The 21,458-nt window shown below is 41.7% G+C and overlaps 1 protein-coding gene across 2 annotated transcripts in view; it reads right to left on the bottom strand.

Moving 5' to 3' along the window:
- The window catches only part of Rfc1 (replication factor C (activator 1) 1, 145kDa), a gene marked incomplete in the record, with an annotated part of 82,618 nt that overhangs the window by 15,660 nt on the left and 45,500 nt on the right, over positions 1-21,458 (bottom strand). The window contains 8 exon segments of one of the 2 annotated variants that reach the window (XM_013518069.1): positions 1,339-1,451; positions 3,462-3,867; positions 5,535-5,639; positions 7,042-7,221; positions 10,430-10,537; positions 15,173-15,450; positions 18,156-18,243; positions 20,272-20,349. In XM_013518069.1, coding sequence (XP_013373523.1) covers positions 1,339-1,451; positions 3,462-3,867; positions 5,535-5,639; positions 7,042-7,221; positions 10,430-10,537; positions 15,173-15,450; positions 18,156-18,243; positions 20,272-20,349 — 1,356 coding nt within the window. 2 annotated transcript variants of the gene reach the window in all.

The following is a 21,458-nucleotide window of genomic DNA, read 5'->3' as shown; positions in this document are numbered from 1 at the left end:
GTATTAGGGATGCTTGACCTGTATTTGTAAGACATCACATGCTGAACACACTGGCTCACAGGCACACATTATCTATTACATTAGTCTGCCTTTCTCCATGGTTTCCCTTCGCGAGGCTTCAGTTACCCTTAATCAACCACAGTCTGAAAACACCATATGGAAATCCCTAAGTAAACAACCCGAAACTTTGATCCTGCATGCTATCCTGAGTGTCATGATGAAATCTTCCGCTCTCCTGCTCCATCCTACCGAGGATGTAAAGCAACTCCTCGCCTGCATATGCAGCAGGAATACACTTCCTGCCTGTGTGGGTTGGATGGAGAATGTCCCCAAAAGACAAAGGTGTCCAGAGCTGAGGTATGTGGGAAGTGACTGGATCGTAAGGGAGTTATACTCACTAAATGCACTGACGCACTGATGAGTTCATAGGTAAATGTGCTGGTAGAAGGTGAGGCCTGGACAGAAGAGGTGTGTCAGAGGTGTACCTTTGCAGGGTGCACTTCCCTCCCTCGCTCCTACCTTTTCTGTTTCTTGGCTGCCCTGAGGTGAGCCATTTTCCCCCACCAAGCCCTTCTACCACGTTTCTATCTTGCAGCCAGATGACTACAGACTGAATCCTCCTAACCATGAGCCAAATTAAACCTCTCCTCTTTTGAACTGCAGGTGGTGGGTGCTGCGTACCCCCAGAGGGAGCTGACCAATTCACTTCCCACTAGTCATTACCAGCTATGTTGGGTACCAGAGCACATTTCACAATATCACAATGTTCCTGTTATTTTACTTAATGACAGCTTCAAAGAGCAAGAGTAATGATGTAAAAAAGGGTATAAAACACGGAAATGGAAGGAAAGATTAACTCTGGTAATACCTGGTATGTAGGAAAACGGGGGAGATGAGTGTGTAACATTCAGTACTATCTGCAGCTTCAAGAATTCACTGGGAGCCAGGCGTGGTGGCACACACCTGTAATCCCAGCACTTGGGAGGCTGAGGCAGGAAGATCTCTGCAAGTGTAAGACCAGCCTGGGCTACAAAGTGACCTCAAGGCCAGCCTGAACTGCATAGCAAGACCCTGTCTCAAAAATACCAAAAAAAAAAAAAAAAAGAATTCACTGGGATCTTGGAATGTAACCCCCATGGACAAGGGAGGACTAGTGTATTATAATAACCAATACAAAATCACCTGAACAAAAGCAATTCCTAAAAGTTTGATTTTAGAAAAATAAACAGAGCAGTTTTACATATACACATCATTTACATACTCTCACATACAGGCAAGCATTTCTCCTACACATGACCACGCAGGGTTATCTTTCCAACCACACAACTAAGCACCCACCTGACACACGAGAGAAGCTGTGGTAGTCTTGCCAACACCTGGAGGGCCCGAAAGCAACGCTGCTTTATAACTAGAGCCATCATCCTTGCCAGCAAATTTACCAAACTTTGCTGCTAGAGAAAAAGAAGTTCCAGAGTGTTAAACCTGTATTAGCAAACAGAAATTCAAGAACAGCAGAATCGTGCATTCTCTGCCCAGAGAGAGGAAGCTCCCAATTTAGTACTAAATTTGCAGAATATTTTCTACAAATTATAAATAACAGATTTCTGGCTGGACATGGTGGTGCATGCCTATAATCCCAGCACTCGGGAGGCTGAGGCAAAAGGATCATTGCAAGTTCAAGTCCAGCCTGGGCTACAAAGAGAGTTCAAGGCCAGCCTGAACTGCAGAGTGAGACACTGTCTCAAAAAGAATAATAATAATAATAATAAAAACAGCTTTCTGCTGAGTAAAATTCTATATCCTGTCTCATCTCTGTTCAAAATTAAAACTAATATTTAATTTAATATTCATTTAGTTCATATTTAGTTTAGTTAAAAATAAAAAACTAAAATTAATTTCCTTTCAAACTCTGGTGTGAAATAAGAAATTTGAGTTTCCTTTCCTACAAAGGCACAGGTCATAAAGCACACTGCCAGGGCTCGAGCCTATGTCCACCTGTTGCAGCTGGGAGCGCCTTAGCCCAGACCTAGCTCCTCCTCCCATCTCTTCCTCTGTAAAATGAGGCTCAACACCGTACCACAGCTGGTGCGGGTGCCGTAAGCAGGACAAGGCTGAGCACAGAGCCTGGTGCGAACGGACAATGAATGGTAAGGAGCAGAATCAGCTGCCTGTGAGAACGAGCTGATGGTGCCGCGTGCGCCACCGTGTGCACAGCTCGACTCTCTGCCCTCCGCGTCACATGGGCTCTCACACAGGGAGGGACTCGATGTGGGCTCACAGCCCAGAGAAGCGGGTGCCACTGGGCCCACCTGCATGGGGCAGACAGCCTACCGCTCACCTGAGGCCTTAAAGTCTTCTCCAGGCACACAAAACCCTCATCCCTGGTAAGGTGGACCTTATGCGGTTTCTGAAAGGAAGGGCTCAACTTAAACTTAACCCTGTATCATTCCACTTAAAATATTTAACAGCTGTGAAGAAAGCCATCTGGCTTTGCTGGCAATGTCTAGCAACCACGTAGTTATTAATGACCCGGCCATCACTCTGAGAATTCGTCACAGTGCTCACAACATCTGTCCTATTTCTCACGTATTACTCCACAGGGCAGTGGCTGAAGCCACTAACCTTTAGGACCTGTAACTGCTGTTCCAAAAGTACATAGTTTGACTTTTGGACAGTCTGGCTTTTCATGCTCCATGACAAATACATGGTAAACACATGCACACAGAAACTACCAAAGCATAGGACCATCAAGCCCGCCTAGAGCCAATGACACACGCACCTGCGAGTTCAGGCACCTGCTCTCTGCGAGGGCCTTAGCTACTGACTCGTGCCTTTCCCGAGTGCCCTGGGATTCTCACAAATCATCCGACCACACGCCTTCTCCACCCAACCTTTACCCTTCCCTTCACCTACTTATCTCTTACTTGGGTTCCAAATCTGACCCTATCTACCTCCTTCTACAAGGATGAGAACGCACATCTTCACCCTGAACAAACCTCCATCCCTGCACTACCCTGTACTTATCCCTGGTACTTAATATTATTATGTATGTACTGGAGATTTAACTCAAGACCTGAATACTGAGCTACATCTCCACATCTTTTAGAATTATTTTTTAAATTCTGACACAGGGTCTCATTAAGTTATCCAACCCTAACTCAAATTTGTGATCTTCCTGCCTCAGCCTGAGTGCTGGGATCACAGGTATGTGCCACTGTGCCGGGCTGGCCACTACACTTTAATGGACGGTCTGTAGGTCTTCCTCTCGTCTGTGAGCTCCTGACAGGGACAGCGTTGCTCACCATGGCACCACCAGGGCCTAGCGAAGCACCTGGGCTCAGGGCAAGCTCTTAATCAATGCTGGTTGACAGACGAAAGAGTCAACCATTTCCCTGTCTCACGTGTGCATATGAACAATGTCATGCTGACAGACACAGAAATGAGTAAAGTTGTAAAATCACCATGTTTCTTCTCATCGGGAGAACTGTGCCAGTTTCGGAGCCAGCGGAGCAGTTTATTGGCACAGCTCTGGTCGCCTTGCTGTCCAATTACGGTCTTGAGTGAGGTTGGCTTATATTTATCCACCCAGAGCAAACTGTCCACTTTGCTTTCGCTGCCGTCACCAGCCAACTCCCTAGGCCTGCTGTCACCGTTTGTTTCCTTGGCCACCTGCTCCTTGAAGTCCAGGCCTCTCCGAAACACATTTGTTACCTCTGTTTCCTTTTTTATTGTCTTTGTAGAGCTGTCCCTTTTCGGAGTCTGCTTGCTCTTTTTAGATTCTGATTCCTTCTTGTTTGGACTAATTTTTCTTTTTCCTTGATTATTTTTTGGGGGTGTTCTCTCCAATTTGGACTTTCCTTTCTCCATCTTAATAATCAGAAAAGTAAAAGAAAAAGAAATCTGATGAGACCGAGAAGTCTATCCTGCTAAATGACTTCCAGAGGGCAACCTGACATCTGTGTGATCTTAACCCGGGCTGGTCTTCTCATGACGGACCCTACTGCTGGTGAAAAACAAAATGAATAAATAAAATATGGCGCATATTGACACGATGGTCCACGAGAAGAAATGAAGTCCTAATATACGGTACCGCACAGGTGAGCATTACGCTGAGTGAAACAAGCCGGACACGAAAGGCCACACATACTGCATGTTTCTACTTAAACAAAATGTCCAGAATAGGCAAATCCAGAGAGCACAGTAGTGACTGCCAGGGGGTGGGCATGACGAGTGACTGCAAATGAGTATAGGATGCCGGGGGGGCGGGGGGGGGGACTGTTGTAGAATTAGACAGTGGTGACGGACACTCTCAATGGACTTCTACAACAGAAAAGGATGAAATTTATGGCATATGAAAAATATCTCAATTCCTAAAAATGTTAACTATCTTTGCCAGTGGAGGCTAAAACTTGTGGATGAATGTTTAAGGAGAAACAGGATAATAGCATCATCTTAAGTATCTGTCACCTAAACCAAGTAATCAAATAAGACACTGCTATCAACACCAGGTGCTTGTAATGCACTGAGGAACACAGTATCACTCCTGTGTATTCTTGCCAAAGATGCAGAGCTTCAATATAATCATGAGAAAACATCACATAAACCCAAAATGAGAGAGTCTACAAAATAACCCATACTCATCAGAAGTGTCAGGATCAGAAGGAGCCAAGGAAAGACTCCAGAACTCGCACAGACTAGAGCGGGACTGTCACAGACTGAACAACAACTCTAGTGTTGGAACCTGGGACTGAAAAAGGACAACAGGGAAAAATGTGAAATGTAACTAACAATTTACAATATGATATCACTGTTAATTCCATTTTTTACCACTTTACGATGGTTAAGTAATAAAAATGATTTCCTAAGATTTTTCTAACTAGAACAAACTAGACAGACCATCTTGCCACTTTGATGACATACTGGGGACATTACTCTTGGGATGTTGACAGATCTGTGTCCCAAACACGGAAAAGACATGTTTATAGTTAGAATGAATAAGCCCAACACTAACAGAAGCAGGGAGAGATGAAAGGGTTCTGAAAACATCTGCCTCGAGATGCAGAAGTTCCCAGACAAAAACTGCTGCTCATAGCTTAGCTATAAGAGCTGACATTTTATTTTTTCCTACTTGCTAAAGCCAATAGGGACTGGATTTCTATCACAACTGAGAAAGTCTTAATAAAATTTATCATCTTAATATCTACAACACATCCTTAAAAGGACTCTTAAACCAAACCTTTGTGTTAAAGTCAAAGTAAAAATACAGGACACATAAAGGAAGTTCAGTGAGTAGGTATGTGCAATACACCCCACCCCTCACCCCACTACTGCTTTGTGAAAGGCGAGGAAGCAAAACAAAGATGATGTCCCAAAGCAAGGCCTTCCAGTCAAAAGGAAATATGGTAATATAATTTGCGTAGAAGGGGCAGTTAATCTCCTAGCCAGTGGAGCTACACTCACCCAAGCTATGGCTCTATGACATGGGAAAGTTGCTGTGCACCAATTTATACAAATCAAGTTCATTTTATACAAACCTCGGCTTCAACTGCTATTTCATACTTGGACTTCTTGCCTGGCATAGTTCGGATCAGATTCAACAGGCCATCTTCATCAATAATTTTTGTCCCCAAAGCTGCTGCCTATTGATTAAAAATGCAAATTATCAAAATTGCATCCTAACCATTCCTTTCTGCAAAGAAAAAAAAAAAAAAGTAACTCTAAGGTCTACTAGTAGGTGAAGAGCAACATTTGTAAATTAAGAATGAGTGGAATTTAAATTATTTTTTTCATTTGGAAAAGTACAATTGAAAGAAAGAAAATGACAGATATACTCCCTAAGACCAGTAGGCTGGCAGCTGCACTGTCATATTACTACTTTTGTGAACTGCTTAGAAAGGGACAAAGCCAAGGACCTGCGTCCTCTCTTCACACCCTCTCAATACAGGAGACAATTTCTGCCACCCTGTTCTCTCCAAGTGATAGACTATGACCAGCCGAAGGCAATCAGAGAAGGTCTGCTCCTCCCTGCTCTCCCAGCTCTGAATGCCGACATGACAGCTCTTGCCAATGGGACTCAGTGGAATCCTCCAAGAGGGGTTTCTGGGAGAACACCTGTCAGGTAGCCGCAGCTATTATGACATCTTTGGTTGCAGCTATTATGACATCTCCAGTCGCAGCTATTATGACATCTTTGGTTACACCTATTATGACATCTTGCCACTGCTCCCTTTCTCAGCCTTGAGTGCAGGCTGCTACCCTGCAACTGCTGGCAACATGACAGCATTCCTGCATCCTTTGTGTGGAAAAGGCAGGTACACCAGTGGTATGAATGCGGCCAACACCAGGAGAAACAGACAGGAAATAAAAGGGTTCTGAATGCATCATAGTCCCTGGATCCAAGAGTTCCTAGCTAAGACCCACCCTCCTCACAGCTTAGCTCTGTGAGCCAACTTTTTTCCTTTTTGCTAAAGCTACTAAGGGCTGGCTTTCTATCACAACTGAAAAAGTAAGGACTAAGCTAGCATGATGAGCCGGACAGAAGTGTAAGACAGAACTCTCTAGCTCCACTAGTGAGCTGTGAACCATCCCAGCTGCTATCTGCCTCCGGCATTCTTGTTGGGTGAGGAAAATAACCAGCAGTTTGCTGAAATCATAGCTGGCAGAGTAGTCTGCCACTTGAAACTAAACATCCGACCCAACAGACTTCTGACTCTTCCCTTAAGAGTTTCCCGCTGAAAATTTAATACAAACACATCATGGCATATGTACGAATGCACGGACCTGGAAGGAAAAAAGACTGCGTTCATTTTTATCCTTATAAAAGAAGATTTAAACTAAAAGAGAGTCAAGTTAACAGGCACTGTGCCTTCAGTTAGAAAACCAAAATCCTGGGGGTGAAGTCAACACCATTTATGTGGAGAAGAAATAATGTACAAAGTTACTTTTCCACTTTTCTCGTCTTGATTCTGTGGAAAGGACATTACTACAGTCACATCACAAGGCAAGCAGGCTATCACTGTGTGAGAGCACAGCGGGACGCACCTTGTCACTCTTGGACTGTCCGCTGTCACGACCCATGACAAGGTAGTTTGTTTTCTTGCTAACATTTCCTGTTACCTTCCCCCCGTAACGTTCGATTAGAGACTTGGCTTCATCTCGCTCAATGGACTCCAGAACTCCTGTGATCACAAACGTAAGGCCTTCCAAGCAATTTTCGGCTCCCTAAAAACCAAAATGTTCAAGCAGAGAAGAAATTACATGGTAGCTTTCCAAAAAAAATTGGCATCAAAAGCGCAGCAAGTTGATTTTTCTCATTTGACATCATAAATAACCTCAGCATGAAAAACTGGCTGGAAATTTACAGCAAATAAGCAGAACTTGAAACTAAATGGTGAGAAATTCCTATGCAGCTAATACTGAATAAACTTATAAAATGAGGAATAAGAGACATAACTCAATCTGCTAGCAAAGCTTATTAAAATGACCCACTCATATTATTTTCCATTATGTTCTTTTTTCATTATGTTCTTCTTATATTTGAACCATTAACTTAGTTAACTTGTTTAAACAACCAAATGCAATCTGCCCACAGAAACACTTGCTATGGTTAAAAGAGAGTGTTGATTCTAAAAAGCTTATCAAGTTTGAGCTCCTGCCCTTCTCCCTGCTTATTATGCTACAACAGTAAATCTAGCGAACTGTGAGGAACTTCGTGTCATCTCCCGACTGAAACAGGGACTCTGATAACCCGAGAGACACTAGCCAGAAAGAGCCAGATGGAAATGGCCTGTAACTTAACTGCAACTGCATATATTTACAGTGTTTCATTTTTGCAGAAAATCAACATACCCAGGTAAAACAAAAATTATATATGACATGTCAAGTTATTTATTACTCTTTAGAGAACTGAGATCAATACAGACTTAAAACAGGCTGGAGAAGAAGCTAAACAAAATTCGAAGACTTTTCCAACACTAGTTCAATCCTTTCCATCCAAGAAAAGAATCTGTCTTGTAAGGCCAAAAAAAAAAAAAAACTATGAATCAACTTGGAGAGAGAAAGTTCACATCTCAAAGCCCTTCAAGCCCTACAGTTCAAGGGTTACAGTGATCCACTGTGCCCCTCTACGTACTGAAATCCTCAACAGATTCAAACTTGAACCTGGAAAACCCCACACGCAAGGCCTACACCCAAACCCCAACCACCTGCTACGGCCTGAGTGGTCACCACTACAGCTCAGGTCTTCTGCCTTCTCCAACCAGGCCCTGCCGCCTCCTCCTCCGCCCTTCCATGCTACACCCCTCAGCGCTTACTTCAGCAGCAGCAAACCGCCCAACTGCTCGGCCTCTTCTGACACCTCCTGCCGTCCCCAAAACCTGCCTTTGCTAAGGACAGCACTGGGCCTAAAGTCCTCTCAGACGGAGGACCTATTCCGTCTTTCTGTGCTACACTGTGCCCCACGCTAGGCCCCCGAGTCTCAGCCCCTCCCGCCGCCCCCACTGCAGCCTCTCTTCTAGGGGACGGAATGCCGCACCTCCGTATATAGCTTCAGTACCCAGCAGGGTGAAAATCAAATCCACACACACACTGTACCATGTCTCCTCTCCCCTGCCGGCTTCTCAGAAACTTCCTGGTACATTTGATTATCCTTCTCTTTCCAGTGTGTCTTCAAGCTCCCTTCCTAGTAGATGAGGCCATCAGCAAAAAGCATTTCAGAACCTCCTACCTTGAAACTGCTCACCTCTCCCCAAATCCCACCTTCCATTTCTACCACGGGACGTTCTCTCTTCTCCCCTCTACAACCAAACATCACAAACACCCTCTACACGTGCCGTCCCTGCCCTCCCTCTTCACTCTTGAGCCTGCTTCCATCAGGCTCTGCTGCCTCCACCGCTGCGCTCAAACTGCGTAGCTAAGGTCACAAGGGCTACTGTTCACGTGGCTCCTTTGCCCTGGACTCCACAGGACGGCTTAACCATGCGATCACCAACGAACCCTCGGCCTTTGCTCCTGCGCTACCCTCCTCACCAGACTGCCTCTCGCGTCTGTGGCTGCCTCCTCTCGGACTCCTTCAGTTTCTCCCTCCTCTACCTCAGGCAGAGGCGGGGACACTGCACTCACTCGGCTCCGAAGCAGGCTGTCGGAGGGGATGAGCCTCCGCGCACTATCCGCGCGCCGGAGCGTCCAGGTGCGCACACAGCCTTCACTTCCGTTCTCAGCTGCGCCCCACACACGCACGGCCTCTACCCGGCCGCCTCCACACAGCTAGGCACACGCGGTCACCATGAACTCAGCTGCACCCTTCCAAACCGGCCCGGCCTCCCCAGCATCAGCACAGCACAAGCGCTCACCTCAGCCAGGTGGGCCCCGACACACCATCTTCACTGCCCGCGTCCACTTAGCCAAGCACTGTGGCTTCCACCTCTCCCACTGCAAACACTGCGCTTCTCGGCACTTTCCCTGCCCCTCACGCAATCCCAGCCGCCTCTCAGCCTCCCTCCTGACGGCTCTTCCTGTCCCCACCGCAGTCTACACTCCGCAGCCAGAGTGGCATTTCAGATCTGCAAAGCTGCTCCTGCCATTGCTCCACTGGAAACTTCTTCTCTTAGTCTGAAACACTGGCCAGGTGTAGCAGCACATGCCTCTAATCCCAGCACTCTGGGAGGCTGCGGCAGGAGAATCACGTTTGAACCCAACTTGGGCAACTTAATGACTTAGCAAGACCCTGTCTCGAAAAAAATTGTGAAAGGCTGGGGATATACCTACTGCAAAGGCCTGGGTTCAATCCCCAGGACCATCTATAAATAAATTAAGTACGTACATACATACATACAGGGCCATAACACTAGGCTCTATGAGACACGGCCCTGGTAACCTCTTCGGTCACTCATTCCTTGGTCACTTTGCTCCAACTACCTCACTTTTCTTTTAGCTGCTCCCACACACCACGCCTGATCTTTCCTCCCTCAAGGACATCAGCAGTTCTGGCCCCCAAATCACCATGCATCCTGACCGCCACACCAAGGGAGTCCCTTCATTGCTCAGGCCCCCCCCTCAATGTCATTTCCTCCACCTGTCCCATCCAAGGCACGTCCCTCTGTGTCACACTCTACGAGCACTCTGGATTTTCCTCTCATGGCATATACTATCACCACAATTAAACAATACGTATTGAACATCTCTTTAAGCTGCAGGTGCCAGGAAGGCAAAGGGCACTAGTACTGTCACAGCCCAGGCCTTCTAGCACTGCCTATTATTTAAAGGAAACATTTTCTAAGTATTAAGTAGTGATTCGTAACATCGACATCCCTACCACATACAGAGGGGACAGAGACTTTCTGCTGTTGATTTGTAACTCCAGATTCTCTGAGGCTAAGCACCTGTGGCCCCAGGGCAGTCGTACAGCTCACAGGCTTCCTCCGTATCTTACCTTTGGTATTTCCTTGGAGCCCAGAGCTTTAGGACCTTCTCGATTCAAGTAGCTTCGGTAAGCCTGATAATTAGTGCGCTTCTTTTCAGAATCTTCTGGACTTACAGACTTTGGGGAGAGGGAGAGGGAAAGGAAGTTGCACATCATGTCAAATTCATATAAAATTTACAATACATACGTAAACATTAAAAAGTCATGTCTACGTTTTGTCCTGAAATTAACTGGTTTTCTTTAGCTACAGTTGACTGACTACCTCAGCCCTTCTCAAAGTTCTGCACTCTAAGGGCACAGATCTCAGCACAGATTAGGGGCATAAGCCAAGTCTCAGCTCCAAGTACACAAATGGAAACCATGTTTTACGTTAGAAATTTGTGTGAATTTTAAATCCTACTCCATGATAAACCTATGTTTAACAGAAAAATAAACTCTTCCTCAATTTTAACATGGTTACCCAAGAAGCTACCCTGTATTTATCCTATGGCCTTGCCCACCCCTAACACACTATCCTACGTCCCGGGGACAGAAGCACTCCAGCTGACCATCAGCTCAGACAGATACCAGCTCCAGCAAGCTTCCCTGCCCACCATTCTCCCATCTGTGTTGAATCAATCAGGGCATCTTGCCATGAATATAGGTCAGAAAACCCTGGGGAAACTTCAAACTATACATCCCTAGACTCACTTCCAGGCTCCAGCTTTCTGAATCAAAGATACAGGGCATAGCTAGGACATTTGGTAGGGGAGGGGTCCCTTGATAATTCTGATTTAAGAGCCCCTATATGCTGAGTGTGGTGGCGTACCCCTGTAATCTCAGCACTCAGGAGGCTGAGGCAGGAGGGTCGCTGCAAATTCAATCCCAGCTTGGGCTACACAGTGAGTACAAGGCCAGCCTGAACTACATAGCAAGATCTTGTCTCAAAAAACAAAACACACACACACACACACACACAAAGAGCCACTACAAGCTGGTCTCTTGTTTTTTCCACTTTCTATTTTACATTATTTTTAACTCCCAAGCAATCCCAAATCCCTTTAAGAGTAGACAAAATAAAAACAAATAAATAAATTTTAAAGAAAAAGAGTAGACAAAATACTAGTTCTACATAAATAAATGATGTAACCACTGAAATAGTTAAGCTGGTTTGATTGTGAGTTAAACAGACCATTATGGGCTGGTCCTAGAACCTAAGCCTAATTTTTTAACAATGGCTCTCATACATTGGTGTGTTCATATCATGTAGAAGCTTATTAAAATGCAGCTGCCCAGCCAGGAAGGATGGCATAGCCCTGTAATCGAGGCTACTCAAAGACCTGAGGCATTGAGGTCAGCCTGGACAACTTGGTGGGACCTTGTCTCAAAATAAATTTTTTTTAAAAAGAGCTTGAGGTATAGCTCAGTGGTAGAGCACTTGGCTAGCATGAATGAGACCCTGAGTTCAATTACCACTACCACCAAAAAAATAAATTAAATTAAAATAAAATGAAATAAAATAAAATAAAAATATACATACACACATACACATATACTTTCCTAGAAAACATTTTTAATAAGCTTCACAATGGAGTCTGATGTACATCAGCATAAGCAGGTTGTTCCTTTATGACATTCAGTTCTGGGGTATTTTTGAGAAAGGGTCTTGCTATATAGTTCAGGTTGGCCTTGAACTCACAGTGATCCTCCAGCTTCAGACTCCTGAGAGCTAGGATTACAGGCATGGGCCACTACAACTGCCTTATGACACTAATTCTATGAAAAAAAAATTCTGAAACATACCTTATAAAATAATTCTGAAGTACAATCATTTATGAAGTCAGAATTATGACTGATATCAACTGAATGTATTAATTTCAATGTCCTCAAAACTAAGCAAAATTTCTGAGAGATTTCTAATTTTGAAAACTGCCATGAAGATACAGTTCAACGCAAACTTTCCTCATTTCATAAAACAGACGCCCTCTGTAAAATGCACATGTTTATTGTGCCTGAGGAAAAACATTTATCCACCTGATAAGTATTTAGTGAAGAAAAATCTGAGACCAAAAAGTTAAATGCTCCTTTAAGCATATTTAGGAGCACTGGCCACTAACAAAAGCATTTCATAATCACCATCATTTCATGTTTCTACACTAAAAATAATTGTGATGAGCAGTTAAAATAGACAATGTTCTGCTTTTAATGCTAAATGCCTAAGAGGCATAGAAGAATAGCAGCTTCTCATCAGGAATCTACAGAGGTTCTAAACTGGAGATTTAAGAAAAATATTACCTTCTTCAATATATGGGGGGGTGGGGGAGCTTATGAAAAGCATTCATTATTTCACCATTTTTTCTTTGAAAATTATTTTAGTAACACCAATGTCAGTTATGAGCTAAAAAAGAATGTATTAATGGGGGAAAAAAGAATGTATTAATAGGGAAAGAGGAAGTAAAAAGAATTAAGACGTTTAGGTACATGTACCAACTCCCCACCTTGAAAGTAATCATTATGTGCTACAAACATGTACTAATAACAAATTTTTTAAAATAAAATTTAAAATGAAACTACTTTCAAGAAGGAAGAAGACAAAGCATTTACCAATATGAAGAATAAAAATAACACCACTATAAGCCCCATGAAAATTTTGAAGAAAAATGGGAATCCTAGAAACAGCTTTATTCCAATAAACTCTACAACTTGGATAAAATCAACAAACTGACAAAACTGACACAAGAAAAAAAAGTGGCCCTACATCTGGTATAAAATTAAATTAATAATTTAAAACTTCCAACCCCCGGCCCAAATCTAGGCCTGTATCAGGCTTTATTTGTAGAATCTATCAAACATCTAAGAAAGAAATAATATCCGTGTCCCACAGACTCTTCAGGAAACAAAGCAATGCTCAGTTCATTTTATGAGATCAGCATAATGCTGAGCAAATAAAGGCTTCACAAGCAAACTATCTCACAAACATACCTGCAAAAATCCTTAATGAAATATTGGAAAATCAAATGCAATTGTGGTTTACCATTCTTTTCAAATCAGTATGACTCACTATATTAACAGAATTAAAGAGGAAAACCGTATCATTTCCAAAGATGCAGAAAAAAACTTGACATTCAATCCTAGTCCTGGCTTTGGTTTTTTTGGTACTGGGAATGGAAGTCAGGACCTTGCACCTGCCAGGCAGGCACTGTGCCCCTGAGCTACACCCCCAGCCCCCTATTCTTGTTTTTTTAAAAAAAACAGACAAAATAAAACTCTCATCAAGCAAGGAATAGAAGGGAATCTCTTCAACCTGATAGAAGGCATTTCCCAAACGCACACCAGTTCGTGAGGGAAGACAAATGAAGCTTCCCCTCAACAGCAAGGGAAAGGCAGTGCGCCGCACCCCCTCTATCCACCTCTGAACTGGGCATCCCGGACAGTACAGTGAAGCAAGGACCAGAAATAAAGGCCCCCCAGTGTGAAATGAAGACGCAAAACTGCCTTGATTCTGTACCTAATATACAGATCCAAAGAAATCTACCCGCCAAAATTGTAAGGAGTTCACTAAAGTCACATTATACAAAGTCAATACATGCTTTAGAAAATTTCTACTGTATTCTACACACTAGCAACAAACCACAAAGTAAAAAAAAAAATTGGGGGGGAGGTACTGGAAATCAAACTCAGGACCCTGTGCTTGCCACGCAGGCACTTATGCCACTGAGCTATATCCCTGCCCCTGAGTAAAAATTTAGAGAGTACCATTTAGTGCCATTCATAGCCTGAATGCCCATCAACAGACAAACCTACAAAGAAAATGCAGTACATATACACAATGGAATTTTATTAAAGAAGAATGAACACACATCATTTGCAGGAAAATGGATGGACCCTGAGCCCATAATGTTAAATGAAGTAAGTCAGACACAGAAAGGCAACTATCACATGGTTTCCCAGAGAAACCCAAAATAAAAACAAATACATAAATAAATAAATAAGGAGAAGAGGAGGGAAATGATCAAGATATAATACACATATGCACCAGTTCATCCAAATAAATGTGAATATCATGTACCTCAAACATATAATAAAAAAGTTAAAAAGGGCAAAATGGAATGAATTCATGACAAATCCAACTAACACTTATTGTAGTAATAAAGACTTATACAGCATTTACATCCCAGACTCTCCTCTAAGTGGTTTTAGAGTAACACACTGGTGCAATTACTATTTCTAAGCGGACACCTACGCACTGAGAGCAGTAACCAGACAAACCCCACATGCCTGCTCAGCAGGAGGACTGTGATCGGAAACGCTCTGCAGTCTTCCTGGAGATGCTGTGCTCCCCTGCTATTTCTGCACTCAGCAGACCTGAGGTCAAGGCTGGCTCTGTCACTCACTACCTGGGAAATCTTGGGAAAGTTACATAAAACTCAGCCTATTTCTATATCTTTAAAACTTGAGTAATAAAAATAAGTATCTTGCAGGGTTACTGTGAAGAAACTGCATCTAACATATTAGCACATCCCTGACACATAACAAAAATGGCTAATTTAGCTATTAGTTCTATACTCCGTAATAGCTTTAAATAAGGTGTCTTCTGGGAATCAAAGCCGGGGCCTCACATATTCTACACCAGCACCATAGCACTGAACTACACTCCCCGCACCTAAATATGGTCTGAAAAGAACTGCAGACTTAGGAAGCTGGGAATAAAACTTGAATCAAACTCAGATCAACACATGGTCACAATATAAACATTTTTCAGAAAGCTTCTACCTCTTTTTTAGCTGGAGAACTTCTGGTTTTCTTAGGAGTTCGTTTTTCTCCTTTCAGTTCAACAGCATTTTCTTTTCTTTTTGAGGGCACGGGCTCTGCTTCTTTATGAGCTCTCTCTTCTTTTGTTTTCATAAGTGCTAGTTTAGAACTAGCCTTTGGAGAAGAGGGTTCTCCTATTTTCTTAGCTGATGACTTGGAATGTTGTTGAGATTCTTTTGAGCTTTCACACTTAGTTTGCTTACTAGGACTGTAGCTCTTCCTCTCGCTTGAAAATTTTTCTGTTTTTACCAGGGAGAAAAGATGATGATTGTTATTTTTTGAGAATGATAAAGAGAGTCAATATTTTTTTTCACTTTTTTAAAGCAAGTGATCTTAGTAGCACAGTTTCATATGGTGATTTTAAAACATAATACTTTAACTAGCTTATATAACACATTTTTTAAAGTTAAATATTTGTATATAACTTCTTTAGCTCTTTTGTTTATTTTTGTGATGCTGGGGATCGAACCCAGGGCCTTATATATGCAAGGCAAGAGCTTTACCACTGAGCCACATCCCAAAACCCCTGTATAAGCAGTTCAAATTAAGTAATGTGCCTGTCACTTACATATAAACTAATCGGGCTGGGGATTTAGCTCAGCAGCACAGCGCCTGCCTGGCAAGCGCAAGGTCATGAGTTTGATTCCTGGTACTGGGAGAAAAGGAAAAATATATATATATAAACTAATCATGTCTCGATATAATGCTGTAAACAACATTTAAAAAGCAAAGTTTCCTCTCACATGGAAATGTGCTAAAATTTACAGAGAAAACTTACTGTCTAGAATATGTCAGATATATTCTAGATAACTGTGAAATATACAGCCTGAAAGCTCAAACTCTGCAGGGGTGAAGACCAAAAGGTACTATAGAAACAGATTTACTTACAGGATTCAGACCAATTTATACAGCCACACCAATCTCAATATACACAGATTCCACATTCATGGATTCAAACAACCACAAACTGAATTTTTTGTTTGTTTTTGTTTTGGTCTGTTTTTCTTCCGGTACCAGGAATCGAACTCACGACCTTGCACTTGCCAGGCAGGTGCTGTGCCACTGAGCTAAATCCCCAGCCCCAACAAAATGAATTTAAAAAAAAAAAAAAACTGGGTCTGTGCAGAACACGTACAGATTTTTTGTCATCATTCTCTCAACAATACAGTATAACATTTATATAGCATTTATAGTTTCTGAGGTATTATAGGTAATCTAGAGATGATTTAAAATACACAGGTAGCTGTGCATAGCTTATATGCAAATTCAGTGTAAGAGACTTGTTCTCTCCAGAGGTCCTGGAGCCCATTCTCCATTGGTAACAAGGAAGAACTGTACTGTGGTTCAGTCAGGACCATGAAAGACAGGCAGCTGAGGAGCTTCACATGACCTAGACAACTACACAGACGGTGATCAAAATATGTGATGAATGTTTAAATTTTTAAAACGTATTATAAAAGATACAGGGCCATTAATTCTTCCAAAATACCCTCCCTCACTTTTGAACACTTTTATCCCATTGTTCTTGCCACTTTCTGAAGCAGTTCTGGAAGTTCTCTTTCATGAGTGTCTTTACAAGGTATGGCCAAAAATATGGGCATGCTGCTCCTGAATACCATCCAACAGAAAGGCGGTCTTATAAAAACATTACAAATAAATAAATAATAAAAACATTACAGTGTGTGTCTTCATCCACCTTATTTATCAGATTTGGCAATGTTAAAACTTCTGGTTCTAACATCAAAATGACCATGAAAGGTTTTGAATGTTTTGAATGGATTAAGGATATGGAGGCAGCTACAACAGTGCAACTAAAAGCATGAAAGAAAATTCTAGAATTGCTTTAGAAAGTGGCAAGTGTGTTCAAAGCAAGAAAGAGTATTTTGAGGGAAATCAGAAGCAATGTGTTTATTGTAATAATTTTTAAAATGTAAACATTCACTGTACTTTTCATTCACATCTTTGTAAGAGATGTGAAGACTATCTCTAACATGAAAAACTCAAACCATTACGTTGTCTTCACATACTGAAGTCCACATGTTGTACACTCAGAAAGAACACAATGGCAAGTGCCACAATACAGTTCTTACAGTCATACAGCAAAAGGGCATTCTCCATGAGTTACCAACCAAACACCTTTCAAAGTATAGATACCACTGGGCGTGGTGGTGCATGCCTGTAATCCCAGCACTTGGGAGGCTGAGGCAGGAGGATTGTTGCGAGTTCGAGACCAGCCTGGGCTATAAAGTGAGCTCAAGGCCAGCCTGAACTGCATAGGGAGACCCTCTCTCAAAAAAAAAAAAAAAAAAAAAAAAAAAAGAAGTATAGATAGTCCCTGATTTACGATGCTTCAATTTACAATTTTTCACTTTTTAACTAAAATAGTAAAAATATACTCAGTAGACAACATACTTCAAATTCTGAATTTTGCTCTTGCCCTGGCTAGCAATACGCGTGATGGTGCTCCTTAGAGATGGTGGGTGGCGGCAGCAAGACACTGTACAGCGCACTGCACAGCTAAGCCATGATATCCGCAAGATGCGTGTGTTCAATGTATTTTCCACATATGTTATTTTCAGTGTACGACAAGCTTATTGGAACATAACCCTATCCAAAGTCTACAACCAGCTACAGCTAAAGAGAACTTGATCTAATCATGTTATAAAATAACGTCCACTTAGAAATGCAATCATGCCAGGCGTGTTGGCGCACACCTGTAATCCCAGCATTCGGGAGGCTAAAACAGGAGGATCGTTGCGAGTTCAAGGCCAACCTGTGCTACAAAGTGAGCCCAGGGCCAGCCTGAACTGCAGAGGGAAACCCTATCTCAAAAAGACAAAAATAAATAAATAAATGCAATTATCAAACAATGTTTTTAAACAAGGTTATTGAAAATCCTATATAAAGACAATGTTCTAGCTTAACTTTCCTCTGTTACTATTACCTTTTTGAGGATATTTATGTTTTTCTGCTTTACTTAAGTTGGCTTGGACAGATGAGAATGTTTCTCCCTCTTCAGCGTCCATTCGGGCCTAAACAAATTTAAAAGTATCAAATGTGACAAATAACAGGAAGCTATTACCATCACAAAATCTGTTGTTAAAATGGATTAAAGTTTTCAGTTCAAGGGTCACTTTCCAAATTACCAACAAATAATAAACTAGCGTTCATTCATCCACAAAATTTCTACAGCAAATGAACCATGTTTTATTACTTCATTTTACAGAGCAGGAAACAGATGAAAGTTTATAAAAATACAGCTATAAAAAATTACCTCACTTCATCCCAACTGTCATGCTGGAAATGGACACTTATTTCTGCCTCTTATTTCAGCTTCCAAACTATTAGTATTATGCAATTAAAAGCTAAAATCTAAACCAGAAAGACTAAAATGAATACAAACTGAAGTTCTAAACAATAATGAAAGAGCATTTTCTCAAAAGAGAAAAAGACATATCCAAACTCCCACAAGAGGGGCTGGGGATTTAGCCAAGCGGCACAGCGCCTGCCTGGCAAGCACAAGGTCGAGAGTTCGATTTCTGGTACCAGAAAAAAAACAACAAAAAAAAAGACAAAAAAAACCAAACTCCCACAAGACCCACAAAACCCCACTTCATAAAGAGGTCACAAATTAGGATATGTGACACAGTATGTAGTAATTAGAATATCTTTGGTAAGTCGGGCATGGTGGCACATGCCTGCAATCCCAGCACTCGGGAGGCTGAGGCAGGAGGATCACTGCAAGTCCAAGACCAGCCTGGGGTACAGACTGAGCTCAAGGCCAGCCTGAACTGTAGAGCGAGACCCTGTCTCAAAAAGGCAAAAAAAAATATCTATCTATCTATCTATATCTATCTATCTATATCTTTGGGAGGAGTAAGGGTTTTCAAACGACAAAGCCCCCATCACTCCCTACTTTCTTTTTTTTTTTTTTTTTTTTGGGGGGGGGTTTGTTTCCAGTACCAGGAATCAAACTCACGACCTCGCGCTTGCCAGGCAGGTGCTGTGCCACTGAGCTAAATACCCAGCCCCTCCCAACTGTCTTATACCTTTGTGCTTAGTCTTGATCCCTAGTAATACCTACGGTTATAACCTTCACCTTTAAAAGAAAGAAGTAAAATCTCTTAAAATAATCAGATATCAATTCTGACAATTACAGTAACAGAATGTGTTACCAGAAATACAGCTAATTGGCTATTGTGTTCTTTCACAGTAATCTAAGCTATGTTCTTCTTTTCCTACCTTTACTTGGCCCAAATTTGCTCTGCAGAGCCTGTTTCTCTTCCTACCTTTAATAACTGAAAACTATGCTTCCACTAAGTGGGGGAGAAATAGCTTATTTACTGGAGATCAAGTGCTTTTCGAATTTAAAAAAAAAATCTTTTGTAGTCCCAGCTACTCTGGAGGCTGAGACAATAGGATCTCAAATTCAAGGCCCGCCTGGGCAACCTAGCACACCCTGTCTCTAACTTTAAAAAATAGAATTCCAAAAATATATTATTACAAGACTTATCTTAATATCAGATCTTAAAGCTAACTAACTAGAAATGTCAAAATTATACTTTCTGTAAAGACAGTAAAAACTTGTGCTGCATAGGAATTTTAAGCATTATTCACTGAGGAAATACAAAAAAACACCTGTGATAAAAAGTACAGTCCACTGGTTTTGTTTTTTTTTTTTTTGGTACCAGGAATCAAACTCGGGACCCTGAGCTGGCGATACAGCTCAGTGGCACAGCATCTGCCTGGCAAGCACAAGGTTGTGAGTTCAATCCCTGGTACCACAAAAAAAAAAAAAAAACCCCTCAGGACCTTGCCAGGCAGGTGCTGTGCCAGTTTTCTGAAGAAAGGTTCTACTTTGATTCTTGCAAATTTATTTTAGAAAGAATATGTTTTTCAATGAGTTTCTAAAAAAAAAAAAATTTATAATTAAAATAATTTAGCTTTTTTCTGATAGAGCTGCTCCAGGTGGTACCTCCAGAGCCTAGAATACATGGTACGGAAAGGAACTTTGGTGTACACTGTACATTCCGAATGCAGACAGTCCCACGTAATGCCACCTTTTTGGTCGTGGGTTCCTCATCCAGCATGGCCAGTGTTCTGGCAAAGTCCTCATCTTCATGCAACTGCCTCTCCAGCTGTAAGAAGTATCAACACGGTGAGGTTGTCTCTGTCGCTGTTCATAAATTAAGACTTTGTGAAAAAATGAAGGCACTTCCTAAAACCTACCCTCACCTTTCTTCTACTGCACATTATTAACAGGCAAGCATCACAGGTTTGTTTCTGGAATATTAGATTTCGGAACATATATTTCTAGTTTTACAAGAATGAGAGAGAAATTCAGCTGTGTTTCTACAGTGATATTTCTTATAAACTTTGATGTCTGTATTTTTCTCAGAATGGTCATAATGCAAATCTTACAGATCTTATGTATTTTAAACTCCAGAAAGATCTCCAAAATAAAGTTCAACCTAACAAAAACCACCACCTGGAAGGTGCAAGAACAGCAAATCTAAAAAGTCAAGAAAACTACACATTTTTATTGGACACATATAAGCATATACATGTGTCACGGTCATTTATCATCAACATAGTTTCAACTACTAAGTCAAATGGAGCTGTTCTGACTTTGAAAGTGTCAGTCATCATGTCAGTTTTCCTAACATGCTAATAAATAATAAAACACACAAATGTTCTAGTTACCTCACTATTATTCCAAATATTTTCACTCTCGGCAAAATGAGCCCTTCCAGAAGAAAACCTGTAGCAATGGAATGTATTTCCCACTATAAACTTAATGGTTATATGGCCTAACATAATATTAAGAGAAAAACAAAACTTTCCTTACATTATTCAAACAAGGGCAAAAATCCTCAAATTCCACCTAATCCAAAAAAAGCCATAGATGTTGATGTATACTTAATGAGAACACAGTAAGCAAGCCTTTTCCTGGTTACAAAATGAACTAATTAGAGTGTAGCTCAGTACTAATAGTATGCACAAAGCCTTGGGTTCAATCCCTAACACCAAAAACAACAACAAAACAAGCTAAACTGAACTCTAAGCAAGCAGGACAGAGACACATTAATACATTCTCTTTCACCTACTATTTCTTTACCATAACTGAACTATGTATCTAATTGCTAAAACAACACAAAAATCTTAAGTCACAGGGACATCCTGCAAATCCTAAGCCACCAGTAGCCTCATGAGGATTTATGGTTTGTAATTTTTTTTTTTTTTTTTT

Source organism: Chinchilla lanigera, unplaced genomic scaffold, assembly GCF_000276665.1.
Source record: "Chinchilla lanigera isolate Chin_1 unplaced genomic scaffold, ChiLan1.0 scaffold00042, whole genome shotgun sequence".
In the NCBI taxonomy this organism is placed as follows: Eukaryota; Metazoa; Chordata; class Mammalia; order Rodentia; family Chinchillidae; genus Chinchilla; species Chinchilla lanigera.
This window is presented reverse-complemented; position numbering and strand designations above follow the sequence as displayed.